This window comes from Cyanistes caeruleus, chromosome 8 (assembly GCF_971803275.1).
Source record: "Cyanistes caeruleus chromosome 8, bCyaCae1.hap1.1, whole genome shotgun sequence".
Classification (NCBI taxonomy): domain Eukaryota; kingdom Metazoa; phylum Chordata; class Aves; order Passeriformes; family Paridae; genus Cyanistes; species Cyanistes caeruleus.
The window spans coordinates 27,845,139-27,865,696 of NC_141708.1; the positions used below are offsets into that span (position 1 = coordinate 27,845,139).

Below are 20,558 nucleotides of genomic sequence, written 5' to 3' on the forward strand. Positions count from 1 at the left end.
CTTATGAGGGATAACTGCACAGACTTCTTTATGCATACATATATATATATATATATATATATCTGTCTACATATATCATGTATATCATATATATGTTTAATGACAGCTGTGTGTTTCCTAAAGGAGAGATGAAGAAATGCCATTTTTATGACAGCCCTAGGTGAATGTGGGAAGGGGGTATATTTTTACAGGAGTACATTTTAGTTAATTCATTTATGATCTTAGATTTAGCCTATGTTACTCAGCAGGGTGAAGGAAAAGCCACCCACTGGGGGAGCTGTCTCTAATCTGCCTTTTGAAGGACCTCCCAAAGAGTTGCATCTTGTCACTCTTGGGATGCAGGGCCTGTGACCTGGGTACCCATCTTTCTAGCCTTCAGGCTTTTCAATATATTTTGGATGAGAAACAGTCAAATCTTTTTCCCTTCCTGGAATTCTAAAAATGACTGTGTACTCATGCTAGTACCAGCCTGACAGCCCTCAGTGTAGGAGGCCTTCTTCTGCTTCTGAGCAATGAACAGATGTAGTTTTGTATGGTCTGAGCTGCCAGTTCTGGAAGGGCCTCAGCTATTGGAGTTTCTTCCCAGTCCTGGACTGTGTCAATTTTGTAGGTCCATCAGAGCACAGATTCTCAGCTGTCACCTTGGCAGTGCTAATAAGCAGCATTTTAGTAGCACCTCCTGGGCTGATGTGATGATCATATTTGTCACCCATTCATTTATCCCTCCCTGCAGCTGCTGCAGTTTGAAGTCTGCAGTGAAGCTCGTTGTCAGTCTCTAATGCAGGCCCTGAGTGTTCAGTAATAGCCAAGTTTTCACTCAAGTATCACAAGCTGCTAAGTTGATGGGCAGCCAGCAGTTATAGGGCCTTTCAGCCATCAGGGCCTGTCCTAAGCCTGCTCCAAAGCAGCTGGGAATATTTTGTCATGGAGATGTGGATAAACTCACATAATTATTAACACACTGTTAATTTAGTTTCCTTTAATTAATTGGATTTGTGAGCAAAGTCTGTAGCCTTTAGACATTCTGGGATCTGTAAGACAATTCTGTGAGTTACTAAAAATCCACGTTGCCTGGACCACTTGTAGAGGCCTGATGTGCTTTAGAAGAAAGTAGAAGAAAGAAATACTGGGAATTCAGCAGTTGCTGCAAATTCACCTTAACTGTATTAAAAGGTGCAGGTAGCAATTACCAACAAATTATTTTACTGTAGACCTAGTGAGAGGAGGGGGATTACTGCAGGCTCATAACTTTCTACTTTGTATTTGCCACCTTTTGCTTATGCAAGGGAAGGGATTTAGGATGAGTTCCCAACAAATACAATGGAGCGTGTTAGCATTCTTTTCTACTAAACGAAAGTGCTTTTTTTCCCCAAGAAACATTAAATAATTCTACACTTTACTGTGCATGTGGTAGGTAAGAATTTACTTTCTATTTCCTAAGTATGTATTATCTAAATATATACCATTTCTATTGGTGACACTTGCCTTTTACTTTCCCTGTTCAGCTGTTTGTGCATTTTATTGCTGAAATGTAGTGTTGAAGATTTCTAAGGCAACTCTTCTAAGATAATTTTAACATACAGGCTTAATAATGCACTCAAAAGTTGGCTTTCCTAAGTCAGTTTTCCAATTTTCCATGGCCTGTTTTTTTGGCCAGTCTCTATAATTTGGACTGAGTTGGGGTTTTTTTTTGTAATTTTTATTTCTTTTCCCGTTTCAAAAAATACATGGAAGAACTAGAAAAGATATAAGAGGGAGAAGGGTGACTAGAGATATCAGATTGCTTTTATCTATATGAAGAGACACACAGGCCACAATTTTTCAGCTCAGTAAGCAGACAAAAGGAGGGAGTGTGTCTAGGTGCTTAGGAAATATAGAGATTAAAAGACGAAATGGGAGAAATTATTCATTTTGTCTTGTAATGGAAACCTAGATGATACTTAATAAAATGAACTGGTAGGCAGCTTACAACCTATAAGAGGAAGTACATTTTCAGAGACTGCCCGCTCATATTTTGAAATACATTGCCACACAATGTGTGGAAGAAAGAAGTCTAAATGGACTCGGAAGACCTTAGGAAAATGAATGTCTGATGGGTCCACTGAGGAAATGGTCTTTATATTGCGTTAAGGAGATATTTCTCACACTTTGAATTTCATGAGAGGGAATACTGATCTTTTTCTTTAAATGTATAAATGGCTGGATAACAATCACCATAGCAACAGAAAGAATATCAGGTTAAGGCAGTAAGAAAGAGATTTAATGAATGTAACGTGTGTGGTTTTTTACTCCTCTGATAGGTTTGTGGTAATTCTTTGCCATATTTCTGCATCCATATTACTCTGAGGGTATTGCCCATTTTAGCCCTAATTCTAAGCACAAATGCTCTGCTGTTCATTGTTGAAAATCCACCTGCCCTGCAGTGATCAAGAGCCATTTAGAGTGTAGAAATAAATCTTTTTATGTTTTAAGGTAGTGTGATCTTCAAATGAGGTCTTCACTGGGTCATTCCCAGAGAGCTGCTGCCTTTCCCTCAGCAGAGGTTCTTCTGCTCTGTGGCCTTCCATGGGCCCAAAGTGTTTCTCCCCCTGCACTGAGAAGTTTGGACCACACACAAATCATGTCTTGTTTTCCAATTTGATCAGCTTTGACCTTTCTAGAAGCTTTTCTCAAGACTTGGAGAACAGCAATGCATCAGGTGCAATATTAAATAAGCTCTGTAGTAATTACATAAACCTACTAAATTATTGAATCCTCCTAAACAAATGATGTAGGGCACTCTAATAAAGCTTCCTGGAGATCAGTGTTTATTTTTAAAGCTGCAGTAAAGATTCTGAAAGTAGAGCCTTTAAGCATTACACACAGTACAAGCTGTATTTCTTACCTGCTTTTATTTCTTACCTTTGACTACTTTGCTGCAATTACCACATCCTTTCTAGTGATGGAGTTTTGCTGGTACATGGCAGTTTGTGGAGCTGAGAGAAAGTATTTATAACTCTAATCTTTCTTATGCACCCTGTGTGCACTGTCTGTCACTGCAAAATGTCTTAGAAGTTCTCATTGTCCAGTATTTTTTTAAAAGCTAAAAATTCTCCTAATGTTTATATGAAGCAGGGCAATAGGCTGGAAGCAAAAGGTTTGTAAACAGTAACATGGAAAAGTACTTTCCATGCTTACTGCAGTTTCTCTGTGAAGACAATGCAAAGATTAGCTAAGTATATTGTTATGTTCCTTGTGAATACTTATGTACAACTGGTACATAGTTTATATAAACTGTAATATCTGTGGATCTGGTGTTTGTATATTCTCTGCTAATTGGCTTTGTGAGCAAGCTGATTTTAATTCCGCTACAAAACCTGTTCTATGTATGTAACAAAGCCCAAGGGATAAATATATTTTTGAAAGCTGTCTCAATATAGCTTGCTGTTAATTAAAACCATTAAATGCCTATCATTACAGAGAAGAAAATTCATGTTTTCCTTAATACTATCTACAGTTCTTCCGTTTCTTGGAGGGGCAATTATCCATTACCAAACACTAAGTTATGTTGTTTTTTTTTTATTTACTCGGTGACTTTTGTTGTAGAGGAAAAAAAAATCTGGAAATTGTTGAAGCCATTTTGTGTCACTTTCTGTGAGAAGCGAGGATAAAGATGAAGTCATATTGTAAACATCAAAATAAGAGAAAGTTCAGTAAAATATGGAACTTTTAAATTTATTACAAGAATTTTCAGTGTTCTGTAGATGTGGGTGTTGATTCCACTGCCAATAACCAGAGCTGGTCAAAATTCGCTTAAAGTCTTTAGCATGAAAGCTTTGTCACTTAGGGTTTTTACTGATGTCAGGAGAGAGTATTAACTTGTCTTAACAGCAATTCTTATAAAATATTATTGGAGTTTTATTAATTTTAATTTTTAAGTATCAACATTTCATCTAAGACTTTGACCTCTTTGTGTTTAAGTTTCCAGTTTGGTTTATAAATTACATTTATGAATCCACATCTTTTGAACTAAAATGCAAAGTGGCTATCTTTTTCTCTAGAACATTCTACTTGTTATAGCAAGGCCACAAAAATATCGTGAGGTAATTAGATAATGCCAATACTTATTTTTTAAATAAGTTTCTACAAAAAAATTACTCTTAATGTTGTGGAGCTTTTCGTTAGTGTCTGGAGTTTAAGAGAAGAGCAGTTTTCAATACAGGATTGAGAACTAGCTTGATAGATGATGATACCAGGGTATGGACTGAACTCTGCTTTTATTCTGAGATGACTCAATGCCTGTAACCAGAATCAGAAAGTGAGTTCACACTGGCCAGGCTTCAGAAAGTGAAAATCACAGCTGGTGAAATCACGCAGTGGTCTGTACCTCAGGGGCCAGGCTAGGAAAAGTTCTGTTGTTAGAACTGCAGAAATACAGAGAGGTTTCTTGACTGTGATACATCAAAAGCATTCAGCTCAGATAATATCCAAGAATCCCGTACGGAATTGTCAAAAAAAAAAAAAAAACACCAAAAAAAACCCACCCAGTTTTGACATAGCCTGTGGTAGCGTGCCAGTTAATTCCTGTGTGCAGAGCTCTCTGTGGAAGGACTGGAAAAAATAGGTCCTGACAGCTGTCCAGCTGCACAAGCCTCTCTTGCTCTCCCTTCCCAGTAAAATTCTTGGGACAGCACAACAGGGAGTGATTTGGTTACTACACTCCATAGAGCAGGACAGGAACCTATAGGAAATCAACATGAATTTGTATTTGTTGTTAGATCCAACTTCTCAATGATGAGGGTTTTTTGTTTACAAACAGTCTGCTGAGGTCACTATTGCATAAATAACAGGGATAGTTCTGCTCTCAAAAGCTAGTAATTTTCTACCAAAAAGCATTTGGAAGCTTTGAAAACAATCTGTTCTCTGTGTGAAACGGATTTGTTTCCGTTTTACCTACACATAATGAGTAGTGGTAAAGGAAATTGGTTCATTTTGTCCACAAGCAGCTATTCCTGAGCTACCTGATTTTCAGTAATTTGCCATAGCATTCAGAGTATCCTTGGAGTTCAGAACATGTTGGATTTCACTGGGCAATGACTTTGTCTTTTAAACTGCAGGAAAAGGAAGAGGGGCTTGTTTGCCTGTCAGATAGGTAGCCCAGTGGCAATGTGTTTTTAGCCAGTAACTTGTGACAGCTGTTGAGGACTTTATGCCTGGATTGGTCTAACTTTTATGATTACTTATCCATTTTAATTTTATGCTTAGAGACTTGCTTGTTCATATCAAAGGGTAATTTACAATGCCCCTGGGAAGTGCCTGATACAGCAGTATCTTGGGTACTCACAGTTAATTTATTTGACCCTTAAAAGAGTTGTGGTGTTGCACACGCATCTTTTGCTATAGCAATGCTGCCATTTGATTCAACAAGAGTGTTTCTACACTATGGCACATTGTGTAATCACAATCTTAAAGCCTTGAAAAGTAGCAAAACTGCAGGAGAACAGGGGTGGAAGTTTTTTGCCTGCTTTTCAAGAGAGAAGCCTGTGAGAGCCTAGTAGAAAATACCTCCAATTTATTTTCAACACCTTCTTCACCATATTTTGATTTTATGTCAGGAAAATGAAATACAAAAATTTTGGTATAGAGTAATACTTCCCTGCACTTCATAAAGAAGCCATCAGAGGATAAGATTCTTGTTCATATTGTTTTCATCACTCTCATGATTGCTTCATTGAATACTACATCTCTCTCAGTGCCTGTGTTGCTGCACTAATAACATCAGCATGTTGCAGTCACTGCTCCTTCAAAGACTAGTATTAATTGAAGCAATTTATTCTAGCAGAGCTGAAGATGGCCTATTTATACTTTTATATAATGAATTACAGAATACATTTGTCTTGTCATGTCCTTTCAGCTCCTTTTTCTGCCAAGTGTGGATTTGCTGCCCCAGACAAATGTTGCCCAAGCTCAGCACAGTAGAACACAGGTGTTTTTCTAAGAGGTCAGAGATGTTCACCAGCTATCACAATATGGAAAGAGGAACAACCCTGAACTGGTATCAAAGCTGCTTCATTACTTGCTAGCAAAATAATGTCTCATTCTGCCACATAATGGACCAGTGTCTTACTTCAGCAAAAAAGATAATTCTCATAATTGATGCCCTGCAACATAATATTAAACATGATGGATATGCAAAATAAAGTATTTGGTGCTGATCTATTCCCAAGGGGTATAAGAAGTCTGGCACTGTGTTAATAAAACCTACAGGGTTAGAAAGAAAACCATTGCTTCAATTCTGCATGAAACTCCTCATGATTATGTAGAAAGCAATACATGAGAATACCTTGGCATCCTTAAGATTAGTAGTATAAAGCATAATGTGTCTAACCTTCATTTATGTTATAGAGCTCTCTTATGTTCAAAGTAGTTGGCTTTTAATGGTATGGTCATTACATTTAATTGAATTGATCTTTGGCTAATGAAAAACATGAGGGAAAACATTTCGTCTCGCATCAAAATATTTGATATTCTCTGCAATGAAGGACCATAAAAATAGTGGAGCAAGATACTGGTGAGTTATGATGGGTAGGGTTGAAATTGTTAGTTGCAGTGAATGGCACAATTTGAAGAGCAGGACCTGAATAAATACACAGGCTTCTAGAGAATAAGAATATTAATGCTGGAATACCTCTACCAGAGCCTCCGCTTGTAGTCCTCTGTCCTAAACTATCCCCACAGTTTTGGGTTAACTAATGTAGTTTTTCCCCTGTAGGTTTTCCTTATTTATTGTGTAGGAATTATTGTATAATACATGAAGAGAGAGATTCCATGTCCATTTCCTATCTAGTTACTCTCTAGATAATAGTAGTTAAGTAATGTCATTAAGCTTACATGGCCAAAAATATATTTCTGATACTAATTTACAGTTTATTTCATTGCAATAGAATATTTGGCATTTTGCATTGGTTTTGAGCTGTTTGAATTAATTTGAAATTTTTATTCCAATTTGTGTAAATTCTTTTCTTGTTACTATGCAGCTTCTTGCCAAAGTACATTTGGTTGGCACAACTGAAGATTCGTTTTCTTAAATTCTAAATCAGTTTCACGGGACTGTCTACGTGGTGGTGACTCTGTTAGTGCTGCTTTTCTCTGTTAATTGTGAGCCCGTTCCCTCACATTTTTCAAGGGCGTTGTGCTGCTTCAAGGGCAGACTTCATGTGGCATCTCAGTCCTAGACATCTGCCATTTGTCTCGCTGGCTGCTCAGGCGAGCAGTGGTGTATATCTGTTTCCTTAGATATGTCAGTTCAGGTCAATTGCTCTTTCCTACTCAAATCCCTCCTTCAGCGTTCCTGAACTTTCTCTATTTTCTATTATAGGTCTATGCTCAATTAACTTTATATAAGTGTGGCTCTCGGGACTCAGTGGTGTTACGTAGGCTTGTGAAGTTAACAGTTGTAGGCTGGAACCTCAAATTGCTCCTGTGCACTTTTGACAGAATTTCTCCCTGGCAGAGTTCTAGGAATGGCTTTGTTTCAGCAGTAGGGAATGCTTTTTTCTTTTGGAGATGAGGTTTTCAAGTATTCTGGAATGATGACATTCTTTGAAAAGACTATGCCAGTACCTTTTAACTTTGTGGATAATATGCCCCTATACCAGCCTTAAAGATGGCAATCAATCCACTCACCTGGGAAATGGCAAACTGAGAGGATCACAGGTTAAACCTTGCACTCTAGGACTTTGATGAAATTGTTCCACGTGGGACAAAACCATCCTAATTGCCTTTGTCTGGGATCCAGCAATATGTGAAACAATTGTTTGGATCTGGTATCTCCGGTGAATTCAAGAACCACCAGAGAGTTCTTTGATTTCCTTTATCTATGTACTTCCTGATACCCTGGATATGCCAAACCTTTCCTATGAAAAATTGTTTTGCTTAGAAGTACTTAAAAAATCCCTGCCCTTTTATCTATTTCTCCTTTAACAGTCTGCACTGAGAATGAATAAATGTTTCTAGGAAACAATTTGTATTTCTTGTGAAGGGTCTCTGTAGATTACAAGAAGTTTGCAGCAGTAGTTCTGTTGCCTTATATCTAGTTTTCTTTCTAATTTTCCCATTTCTTAGTTATCATTATCTTAAATATTTACAGTTGCATCTTTCATCCTTTGTATTAACTGAATCCTCCATCACAGCAGCAGTTGTCCTGTTCTCCCTTGATATTTTTCCAGCATGCCTAACTCTTGTTAAGACAGATGCTAACCACAGTGTTAAGACAGTACTTCTTCTCAGCTGTGCTCTGGATGCTCTGTTTAGCCCATACCATGAGATGTGGAGTCCAGGACCACACTGGTACTTGTGCAGCAGTACTATTTTACAAGCTTATCATCATTGGCATCTCATCTGTAACTTTGTAAATGTTTTTTTTGCAAATTTATGGTGCTATATCAATGATAATTGAATTTCTCCAGAGAATCATAGGAAAATGAGCATGGGGCAGTAAGACTTAAAAATTATCAAGTTGTTCTAGAAAAGCTTGACTGCTTTTTCAATAGTACTACAGAATTAAAAGGTAGCTGAAATGAAGAGGACAATATGCTTCTATCTGAATTTTAGCATTATTTCATACAAGATCTTATAAACCCTTACCTAGAGCAATTTGTTTCCTGAAAAAAGACAGTGAGATGCATTACCATCATCACCTGTAGATTTTGTAAGCCGTTTTGGCAAAAGTCTTGGCCATATGCCTCGGACAAGCAAAGAAGGTTTAAAGAGTAAGCTTTCTTTAGAGATTTGAGACACAATAGATACTATACACACCTGCACTGATCTTTGAAGTCTGTTGAAATCAACTATGTTGATTTATGTCGAGGAAAGGTCTGTCCATTTGTTTTGGCAGCAGCAAGGGCTGAGGAACATCTGGAAATATTTCAGAGCAAGCATCTAAATTCAAATTCAAAAGATACCATGGCTACAGGTATTTATTTGCCTGTGTTGCTGCAGACACTCCTCTGTCACTCCAAACTGCCATCACAGGAGGAGAGTGTTCAATCTGAGATATTTTAGCTTTCAGGGGTGTCATTATAAAGCTGAAAATTATTCATACATTCTCCTCCTCCATCCTCGAGGTCATCTGGATAAAAGGAGGTGTACCTTAAGTCTTTCCTCTCCTGCATTTCAGCTTTCAAGATTTAGTGACTGTGGGATAATTTGCATCAGTTGTGATAGTTGCTGAATATTCACAGAATGTCTTGTTCTTTTCTAGTTCCCTGTTTATCAGTTTAATGCAACAAAACAGAAATAAAACTATACAGATCTCTTCCATCACATTTTATTTGTTGATTTGATTTGTGAGGCTTTAGGATAAAACTGAAGTCATAGAAATAAATCATGTAAGACATCTAGCCATAGGCATTTTCAGTGAAATAAGTCCTTTCCAAGAAGATTTTGACTTGTTACATGAAAATTAGCTTCTGGCAGGAGGAATCCATATTTCACAGATCTTGGACTGTGTTTAATTTCTACAGGGCATGCCTTCAGCTAACAACACTGCTTCCAAATATGTGAACATAGTATTGGTGTTTAAGAGTACAGCTGAAAAAAAAAAGAAGAAAACAGTTTCTACTTGATACTATTTATGTCTCTTCTGAACAAAATGACACTGTGGATTCTGTTTGAAGACAAAAGGAGTGTCTGACTGCTGCTGCCACTGCTCAGGAGCATATTTAGTTTGAATAAATCAAAGGTTACTTAAGTTTGACTTTTCTATTGAACCTGTTCTATTGAATTGCACTGTATTTCTCTGCAGAAAATGCAATAAAATTAATTTTTAAAATGATACATTTAATTGAAAAATAAAATATTTAGATGTAATGTTCCAGGGAGAGATACCCTGAAAACATGCATGTGGTACATCTGGTAGATATGAGATACTTGTTCATCAGGAGCGTGGGAACTCAAGAGGCTTTAATTGTTTTAGAGACCACGTAGAAGTAGGGCAAGAGCAGAGAAAATGAGACTTAAGATAGAAGCTAAAGAAAATGCAAGTTGAGACAGTTCGACACCATAGAACTTGTGTCAAAAATTTATGACTGTGAGTTAAACACTGTAAAAAAAAGGTTGGTCTTTAATAAACATAGGGTATTTGAAAACAGAGATCTGAGCAGAGAGGGAAATCTGGGATAGTGCAGCCACAGGTAGAGGACTCTCAGGCAGTATAAACTTACCGAGGAGAAATGTAATGTCAGAGTGAACTAAGTGAAATGATATGATAACTGCTACAGATAATAGAGCATTTATATTGCACACATCCATGAACATACATTCAGGCGAGGTGCTTGTTTATGTCTGACCTCTGAATCGCGCTAATTCTGATTCTACATTTTAAAAAAGCCACACACCTGTCAATCTCTCTCTATCAATTCTGGATTCGGTGAGGCTGCTGTTAAACATTTTGTAAATGCTGAAAGATTCCTGCCTGGCAGTGCTTCAGACTCTCTGTACTTTCCGTTCCAGTTGGCGACATGGGACTCTGAGAAAGGACTGAATGGCAGCCTCCAAGAGCGACGTCTGGGCAACGACTTACAAGGAGTGACACTCAAAGTGGTGACTGTCTTGGTATGATCCTTTCTGAGTTCAGGAAACAAAATGCTCAAAATAAAAAGGATCTGACTGAATATTTTCGGCACTTCCTGCAGTGTTTTCCCCTATCATTTTCAGTTCTGTATTTTTGGATGATCTGTTACATAAGCAAGAAAGATGGATGATGGTGCTTTATTATTTTATATGAAGCTGTGCACTGTCAGTGATACAGAGCATTTGTTTGTTTGCTTATGCTGTTTTTTTGCATTGTAATTCCAACCAGGCATAGAACCAGCACAGGGCCTCAGGGCCTGAGTGCACGGGGGTGCATTCCAGATACCATCCTCCAGCTTGGATAGGCAGTTTTAAGCATTTCATGGATTTTAAGATCAGATGGGCCAATTATGATAATCTAATCTTGGCTCTTGTACACTGCAGGCTGTAAAATTTAATCAAGTGTTTCCTGCATCAAGCTCATAAATTCCCATTGAGATAAACTATATCTTTTAGAAAGGTGTCATCTTTCCAAAAAAATCATTATGCTTTTGGGCCTGTCTATTAAACTCTGGAGTGGTAAAGAGCTCCTGTCAGCCAAATGCTACATTAGGGGCAAATTAGGGATTGCATGCCTTCCTGGCTAAGATATTGTAGTCTGCAGATTGCAGAATATTATGTCTTTTTTTTGTTTTCAGTTTTCTATTTCTGAATCATGGTACAAATAGGCAGTACCTAAGAGTACATATGTACATGAAGGCACTCCCTCCAGCCCCCAGTTTTCTTGCCTCAATTTATGCTGTAGCTGGTGTGAGAGGTGAGCAGATCCCTTCTGTGGCAGTACCAGGCTACAAAGGCAGCCAACTGCAGTGCCAGTGCCACCAACATCCCTGGCATTTCCCTGCAGGAGAGCAGAGAACATACCACAAAATGCTACATTTCCTTGGCCCCAAAATAGACTTCTTAAATTAAAATACTCCATAAACTAGCACCCATGAAAGTTATTCTTTGAATTTTCACAATTTTAAATGTTCACAAAATTGCAGTGGTTTTGGCTCCTGTTTTAGTATGTGTCCTGGATAAAAGATGAGGCCTTGTGTATCTAAAAGATGGCTTTCTAAATCAGGGGTTGAATTTCTTCTGGAGCTTCTGCTTATTCTCAAGAAATACCAAGGCTATGGATAGGACTTAAGTGTTGAGGCGGTGGTGTTTGGTTGGGGAGCTTCACAGAATGCTATAAGACCTACAATTTTTGCCTCAGAAGCTTACAGGTGCCTCAAAATCTGTTCCAAGTTGTCCAGAATTAACTCAGAAAGCACCATTTTGCTCAGAGAAGCAAACTAAAAATCTTCTTTCAAGTGTGAGTTAAGATACTGTTTTGTTCTCAGGAAGAACCTTTTGTAATGGTGGCAGAGAACATCCTTGGGCAACCAAAACGATATAAAGGATTTTCCATTGATGTCCTGGATGCACTGGCCAAGAATCTGGGCTTCAAGTATGAGATATATCAAGCTCCTGATGGCAAGTATGGACACCAGCTCCAAAATAGCTCCTGGAATGGCATGATTGGAGAACTCATTAACAAGGTACACAGGGAAGACGCTGTGTTTCAAAAAGTTATAGGAGAATGAATTAGGATGAAGGCACCAGTGCAGAATGCTTCTGAGCTATGAGTGAATTGAATGTGTTATAAACTGAAATTTAAGACTCTGTATACAGGATAGGAACTAAAGAGTCTCCTGTTTTATTTGCTCCCAGCTGCTCTCAAGATAAATTACATGGGTGTAAATCGATGTGTTTACATTACTATAAGAAACGAGGTCATGTTTGTGCGTGTGAGGGAATGACTATAGAAAATAGAGAAAAAATAAGGTATTCTCCTTAAAATATTAGCTACTGGTATTTTAATTTTTGTTATTTTGTCTTTGAAAGTTGTTTGTAGAGGGGGCTTTATTTCTGTCATTCTGTGACAATGTGTTTAATAAAGACCAATGAGTAATGACTCTGAAACAGTCAAAGTAGCCCAGTAACAGGAAATCAGAATTTTAACTGGTCTCAAGATTATTCATTCATTTAAAACTGAATTTTAAAACTAAAATTTCTTAATTATAGTATTGCAAAGCTAGGAGTAAGTTAATTGAACTCCATTTAAGTTAATGGGTAGAGTTTGTAGGTTAGAATCTCCCAGAGAATGAAATGAGTGTATTTTGTTCATGTTCTTGCAATCTGACATTGGACAAGCATTAATTAAGCAGAAGAATCAAAGGAATTAATATTCCATGTTGCTGCTTTTTGTAGAAAAGGTTGCTCTTCTGCAGTGGAGACTATTACTGAAAGTGAAAGCTTTCTCATTATTTTTAAATAGGTGGCTCAGTATCTGTGAGGAGATGTTTAGGAAGAAATACAAGCAATTAAGGCAATAGCAAACATGTGTGGGATAATGGGATATTCTTGGTTGTGCTAGGGAACATAAAGAATTTTTAACTTATTTTGCATTGACATAAACTGTTTGAATTTGTTTGATTTAAAAATAAGGTAAGAACTCCTGTTAAATTTCTTTGGAAATTGCTTTCTTTGAAGGAATTAAATATCTATTATGGTATTTTTTAAATGGTATTTCTGCTGCCATTTGTTCCACAGACTCAAAAGGGTTTCAAAGCAAACCTCCCCTGTCTAATATTTGCTTTACGTTTCCAACACAATTAGAGATAGGAAACTGAATGTATATTCCGGTTTTGGTGGGTTTTTTTTTTGTTTTTTGAAGAGAACTCTTTTATTGAGACAGAAAATATTAAAATATTAAAAATCTAATTGAAGCTCTTCAAAAGCTTTGGAAATCTTATTTATTAACTCCTATCTTACCCTTCATCAAGTGTGCATACTCTTTAAGGATTATCTACATGCAAAAGCTACCTGTTTTAAATATTGAAGTAAAAACAGTTTCAGGAACATAGTTGCCTTTGTGCATTCTTTCTGTTATGAGCTTTTTCCATCACTTTATTAATCTGAAAAAACAAACAAAATCTTCTCCCTAGTTTTTCATGAAATGTCTTCATGAATATGGAAAGTTGGCAATTCTGCAGGAAGAAAACAAACATTAGCTCTTCCCACCCTGCTATCAAATACACAAGCTAAATAAACGGTGTTTCTTTCTTTATTGCTTACAGTGCACTGGGTTAATGTGGTTTGGAGTTTTAGGCCACCTTTGGAAAAACGAGTGAGGGATAAAGATTAAGTAAACTACCCTTCTTCCAGAGAGGAGTCAGGGTCACGCTTTCTGCTCAAGAGTACCTTGACGGGTTATGTTTCATTACTCTTCTGTAGACCAGTGCAATTAACTAATGTTCAAATGGTGAAAATGATTCTGTTTTTATTTTTAGAGACTTTATTTAAATGCATCTAAATGCTTTAAGTTATAGAATGAAAGGCACGGAGTCACTTGGTTCTTAAAAAGCTTCTCCCTAAGGCCCACGCTGGCCAAACTGCTGGTGCAGGGAGCGATGTGATGTGCTGTGCTTGTCTTGCAGAGAGCAGACCTGGCCATCTCAGCCATCACTATAACACCCGAGCGGGAGAGCGTGGTGGACTTCAGCAAGCGCTACATGGACTATTCTGTGGGGATCTTAATCAAGAAGCCCGAGGAGAAAATCAACATCTTCTCTCTCTTCGCTCCTTTCGACTTCGCGGTGTGGGCGTGCATCGCCGCAGCCATCCCCATCGTCGGGGTGCTGATCTTCGTGCTGAACCGGATCCAGGCCGTGAGGGCGCAGAGCGCGGCGCAGCCCAGCCCGTCCGTGTCCTCCACCCTGCACAGCGCCATATGGGTGGTGTACGGGGCCTTCGTCCAGCAAGGTACCGGCCCTTGGCACGGCGGCTCAGCGCCGCTGACCGCCCCACAGCTCTGCCGGCAGCGGCCAGGACAGGGCACTCCTTCCCAGAGCGGCCTAAAGATGGGACAGAAGGCCGGGATGGGGAAGTATTGTGTTCTATTAGCTCAGCTGAGCAAAAGTGGGAAAGGTAGGCAAGTTTGGGGCTTTATGTCTTTTTACGGCTTTTCTGTCTCTCAGTAAGTCCAGAAAAAGCGCTAGCAGGCTTTTCCTCTTTGGGAAAATTGTTACACTAGAAATAAACTGCAGAGCTGCTTGGTGCAGAATTGCAACACTTCTCCAGCTCTGAAACTAGCACCTTTTTAATTGTTTAATATATAACTAGAAATAGAAATTTATAGGTTTTTGAACTCATGTGAGGTAGTTCATCTCTTGGTTGTTTGAACTGAGTATGTAACTAACTTTACAATCAGGAATCTCTAGGCATGGAACTAATCCTACTGAATTCAATAAGACTGCTGCCATTATCAAAGTTATTTTTGTAACTAATTGTTTACAAAATCTACCCACACAGTTTTTGTGCCATTTCTGTAATGTTAGTTGTATTCTTGGAAGGCAGGTTTTATTGAATGCTGTAATTGAATGCTGTACCCATTGAATGGGTAAAGATGTTAACTTTTTTCTACATTTTTTTTTCATTGTGACTGCAAGCTTCTAAAGCTTCAGCTGGAAAATCCATCCTGTTGCTATGAAACTTGGTCCCTCATCTCATTAAGGTGGCAGCCTTGATGGGTTTAAGTGCAGTAAAATATAATCTGCACAAACATATGCTGAAGTAAGTAGAACCAGCTCTATGGTAAGGGTTAGCCTCCAACAATGCTCAAGCATAACTGTGCTTGAAGACTGCTGGAAAGAAATCTTCACATGATTTGAAATCTTGTAAAGGGTAACAAGTAATGACACTAATGGTTCAGTCTTTGCAGATTTAAATAGTGCAAGGATAGCACACAAAGCATTCGGCAGTTCTGTGGGGCTTTTTTTTTCCAATTCTGAAAGGGCAGTTGAAAACAGAATATTGCTATATTCTGAACACTGTAATGATTTAATTCCTGCGTATTAGTTGTGCTTCACCATTCAACTTAGAACATTTTTCATGTTCTTTAGATTTAATCCTCAATAATTCTCAAGGGAATATTTTGAAAGATGATTTTCTAGAACACTGTCTAGGTCAAGAGGTTGACTGGAGAAAATACTTGTGAATTATCAGCCTTAACAGAAGCAGTGCTTTTCCCACAGTGAAAGGGCAGACTGGAGGGGAAGCAGAGAGGAACTCCAACAGAGTTTAACATACCAGGGCACACAGAGGATGATTGTAAATGGAAGCTGCTGAGAGACCTTCCATTTCTCTGTTTATTTGTAGGGGGTGAGTCCACTGTCAATTCTGTGGCGATGCGCATTGTAATGGGAAGCTGGTGGCTCTTCACCCTTATTGTGTGTTCTTCCTACACAGCGAATTTAGCAGCATTTCTCACAGTATCAAGGATGGATAATCCCATAAGGTAAGAGCCTCTTCTTAACATGAAGCTGGAAACCTGGATTTCACAGGAAGGTATTATCCATTTGAGTACTCATTCTTGCAGGAAGGAGATAACTCTCTAATAAAATACTCTGATTATTTGCAGTGGCTGTTTTTCTCTCCTCTCCCTCTCTTCAGTTTCACTCCAACAGCCCTCAAGCAGTTCTGATGGAGGGGACAATGACACTTTAATTCTGTATTTTTCCAGGAGACATGTCTTTCATGTCCTGCTGGTTGTTTGGTTACAATTTGTGTGTGTGTGTGTGTATAACTTGGGGTTTTTTTCTGCAAATTTAAAGGTTAAAGGTTTTCTTTTTTTCTTTTTCTCACAAAATGTGGGCAAAATTTCCACCTTCATACTGGTGTGGAGTACAGGGAGGGCCATAGAAATTTCACACTCAGTGCTGACAAGGTTAGAGACTGGTATCACATGTTTGATGTGGTAGTGATGGAGTGGAACAGTAGCAGTGCAGCACAGGCTCTTCTAGAAAGTGCCGAGCTAAGGATTTCAGATGTTAGAGGGTGACACAGTTAAGCTGTTGCTCTCATTTGGGATTGCATTGGGAAGACTGGCACTGAATGTTTGTGTTCACTTCCTGAAACAGAAGAATTGTCACTGAGGTGAGGCTGGTACTTAAAAAAACCCCTGCTTTTGCCTTCTCAGTGGTTTCTGCATAGAAGGATATAAGTCCATTTCTTCTAAATATGAGTTCAACAGAATTTCCATTTTTTAGCTTGCCAATGTGTACTTGCAGATAATGTAATGCTTTATGTGGATATATCATCATTATCATCATCATCATCATCATCATCAAACCAGGCAAGAATAACAGGCTTTGGTTTTAAATTCACTTTCTGTTAGTCTGGCCATAGTAAATGGGTCTACACAGTAACAGAAATAAGTACTCCAACATCAGGAAATAACATGGGAAACTATGTAGAATAAAACTATCTTTGTGTGCTGCCTGGATGTACTGGGAATAAGGTTAAGCTCAGTGAATAAATTGCTCTTGAAAAGCTAGAAACAAATAGCTATCCAGAAAGCTTGACTAATGATATTCTTAAAAAATTCTGAAGGTTCTATTTCTTTCACTGCTGAAGAAATTTTCTGTTTGATCTAATCAGCACTTTCCAAAACTCAGCCAAGTTCAGAGGAGGACAAAAGTTGGAGTGTAATTATGTGAGGAATCTCCAAAGAAAGAGGTTTAAGAGGAGAACTATGGATTTTTAGAGGCCTCCGAGTCTGAACTGTTACAACATTTACAAGGGATTTTAAATCCCCTTCTTATTAAAATGAAAGGACATTGCTAAGAATCCTGAGGAAGATAGAAGTGTTTTGGGGAAAGGAACTACTCAGGATTGTTTTGCAAGTATAGAACTGAGGCACCCTTCTACTGTTAGAGAAGGCAACTGGAGAATAGTAATTAGATGCCTTTCTATACCTAATGGTAGCTGCCTCTTCCCAGCTTCTTTTATCACATCCCCTTATACAAAATGAGGATGTGGAAGTAAGAGAACATCAGCTGATCAATTCAGGTGCCAGAATGTAAATGCCAAAAGAAGTTTTAAATTGCAAGAAGTTTCACTGTCTGTGTTCCACCTACTTGGCTTTAAGGGCAGGGATCTCTAGTGGGTGTTGTCAGCTACAATGTGGGTTGTTTAAATTGCCTCAGATGTCAAAAGTGGTCCTGGATGCTGTGATGCTGTGGCTTTGCTCCCAAATCATTCCTGAGGTGCCTTGGTGAGAGAAGGTGGGGTAAAGAAAGTTTCTCTGTAAACTCTTGTTGAACCTTCATCCGTCTCTGAGCCATGATTTTCATGCCCCCACTCTTTAGGCAAAACAGCTTATAAAATGATTTGTCAGACTTAGAACTAGTATTTTTTTTCTGAGAAAGTAAATTACTGCCTTTCAGGAATTAATCGTGGCCTTGTGCCTCAGCTCCCCGTTCTCACTGGCTTCACATCGTATGATGTGCAGTGGCTGGTTTTGCCTATCTGCCACTCAGCTTGCCTGCATTCTGTGTTTCATGAACCCAGAAAGGAATACTTATGTGAAATCCATTTTTCCCATCCAAAGAGCCACAATGAGCTAGAGCTGAGTATTTGCTCACCAGCTGAGAGCTGCCAAATCCATCTGTGTACACTTTCATTGTTAAGAGAAAACAACCCCCATCCTTTCAGTAAATCTGCTGTTATCTCTCCCTCCATAGAGAAGTCCTCTGGTGTTCAGTGCTGCTGCCTCCAAATTGCCAGCAGGAGAGAAATAAGTATAATGGTGCTGCAGTAGCTGCAGCATAGTTAAGATTTTCATTACAAGACTGATTTTCTTCCCAAGCCCTCTCCAAAATGCTTAATAGAAATTGTTTCAGTATCAAATTTGGCATGTGTAGTCTGTGACTAGTGAAATAGAAGTATGTTTGATTGAATAACTAGGTGTCAATCATCCCAGTGATCACTGCCTCCACAATTTCCCTGCAAAACAAGTGTGTCATAGAAATCATAAACAATATTTATTAAAGGGGCTTGGTGAGACATTCACTGAAGCGAAGTTGAACTGTTGGAAGGCAGATATTAAGAATTACCGTGTCAGATAAAAGCCTGCTGATAAGGGAATACTTTTTTTTTGTTTGTTTTTAAATCTGGCATTGGCAAGTCTCACAAGGCTGTTCCACCCTGCTGTGAGTTTCAGAGGTTCCTGTGGCTCACGGAAAGGTGAAATACCCAGAGTAGGAGGAATGGCAGAAAGCAGCTTTGATCTGCCACCTATATTTGTTTCCTGGCAGATACTTTGTAAATCTTGAACAGGATTTTTTGTGCAGGTGCCTAGATCCCAAGTAAGAAATGTTCTTAACTTGGAAAGAAAAATTATTCTCCTTGAATTTTCCTGAAACATCAAGGGCTTCATCTCAAGTGTGCTAACAAGAACAGGCACTGGCTTTCTCGTCTGGCATGACAGCATGAGCTTCCTTGCTCCTCATGTGTCCTGCATGCCCATCATTCACCCTGGTGTCACATGGTGGTGGAATGGGTCAAAACATGGAGTTTGATTCCCACATGAAAACCTCTATCCCTTCAGGAGTTCAAAGATGACAGGAAATATGGTGTACCTTCCTCGGCTGTCATTGTTTCAGCTGCTAGTGGTTGGTGCTTCTGCTCCCTGTTGATCTTTTAAAGCTGCTTCTTAATCTCTTTGTCCTGATCACCTTCTGAACTTCACCTCTTCTCTGTGCCCCACCTCCCCACCAGGGAACAAAGGCAATATTGTGATTATCTTGGGATTTCTGTGTTTGTGGAGATCCACAAGCAGGGCAGTGACAGATCAAGCAGATTTCCTGGCCCCTTATGGGCAGAGGAGAGAGACATTATCCAGTTCAGTTTGCAAAAAGGAAGACAACTACTGGTGGCAACTACTTTGGAACTCAGGTTAGGAAGCTGTGATCCATGTTCTAACTTCGTAAATGATCAATTCTCTTTTTTTTTTTTCTTTTTTTTAATAAGAAATCTAGGTAATGTTTAGAGCCTGTGCTAATCCTCAACAAACTTGTTTAAACCCAAGTGATTTGAATTTATTATTCTAATATTTGCCTTCAGTACTGTGTGCAGCTGAGGAGTCTTCTAATGGGTCAGTCTGCTGAGTAAGGCAGAATTATTACATGTGAGTTTGTTCTTTCTTTTGTCTTACTACGTTTTCAAACAGCTCTTGATCTGCTGTCTGACCTTCCGTTTGTAATTATGAGTTTAATTAGCACTGACTTACATTCCAGCTTCATTTCTTGTTAACAAGCAGACTACATGCAGTTCAATAGCTGCACAGATATTCTGAGACTCAGGTTTAGGAGAGCTTGTCTGACAAGAGGTTGAGAATCATGCAAGAAAAATAGGACATAAAAAAGGTATTCTATTTGCAAATTCAAAAGAGTTTAAATTTAAGATTTTATCAAATTGATCCTTAACATTTGCACATGCTATGGATGCCTGTATTATATGTGTTCATGGACTGCATACAAATGCATAATATATCTGCTTTGAAATCCCAGCTGTTGTTTCATGATTTTGGTTTTCCTTTTGTATTTTAATCCCCCAATTTCTTGTGTTTTGGTGACAGCTGAAGATTTAGAGCAGCTCAGTTGGGCTGATAGGCCATTACTTGGAAGACTTGGGTGTAAATTCTTTTCTACCACAAGCTTTGTTTGATCTTGGCAAGCTTAGCCTCCTCTCTGTCTTGGTTCTCTTTCTTTATAACACAGTAATAATATTTTCTTATATGGCATATTGTCAGTTTAGCTGTTTTAAAGATGACGGCCATAAATGACCATATTATAGCAGCACTGTAAGTATCAGAAAAAGATTTTCTGGGTTGCATACAAGACAGAAGCAATCTCAAATGTTTTAAAATAAAATGAGAAAAGTACTTGGAAGATGCCAGCCAGAGGGAAATGAACAAACATTTCATCTGCTGTAGTTAAGTGGATTTGATAGGGTTGGTGGCAAGAACCTCACAAGAATCCCTCTGTATTCACAGCAATTTTGTCTTGAAATACCTCATGTTTGAAAACAGCCTTTCTCTTGTTAATATCAGATGTGTCTTTTTAAATATTTCATTG

General features: G+C 38.5%; 1 protein-coding gene across 12 annotated transcripts in view; it reads left to right on the forward strand.

Moving 5' to 3' along the window:
* The window catches only part of GRID1 (glutamate ionotropic receptor delta type subunit 1), a 493,727-nt gene that overhangs the window by 433,215 nt on the left and 39,954 nt on the right, over window positions 1–20,558 (forward strand). For 8 of the 12 annotated variants that reach the window (XR_015290159.1, XR_015290160.1, XR_015290162.1 and 5 more), the window contains 4 exons: window positions 10,492–10,593; window positions 11,940–12,137; window positions 14,079–14,568; window positions 15,799–15,937. Coding sequence is in view for 8 of the 12 variants with exons in the window: in XM_086900894.1 (XP_086757020.1) it covers window positions 10,492–10,593; window positions 11,940–12,137; window positions 14,079–14,568; window positions 15,799–15,937 (929 nt within the window). In the remaining 4 variants the exon portion in view is untranslated. The remainder of the gene's footprint in view (window positions 1–10,491; window positions 10,594–11,939; window positions 12,138–14,078; window positions 14,569–15,798; window positions 15,938–20,558) is intronic. The other 4 variants (XR_015290161.1, XM_086900896.1, XM_086900895.1 and 1 more) reach the window with 1 other exon arrangement.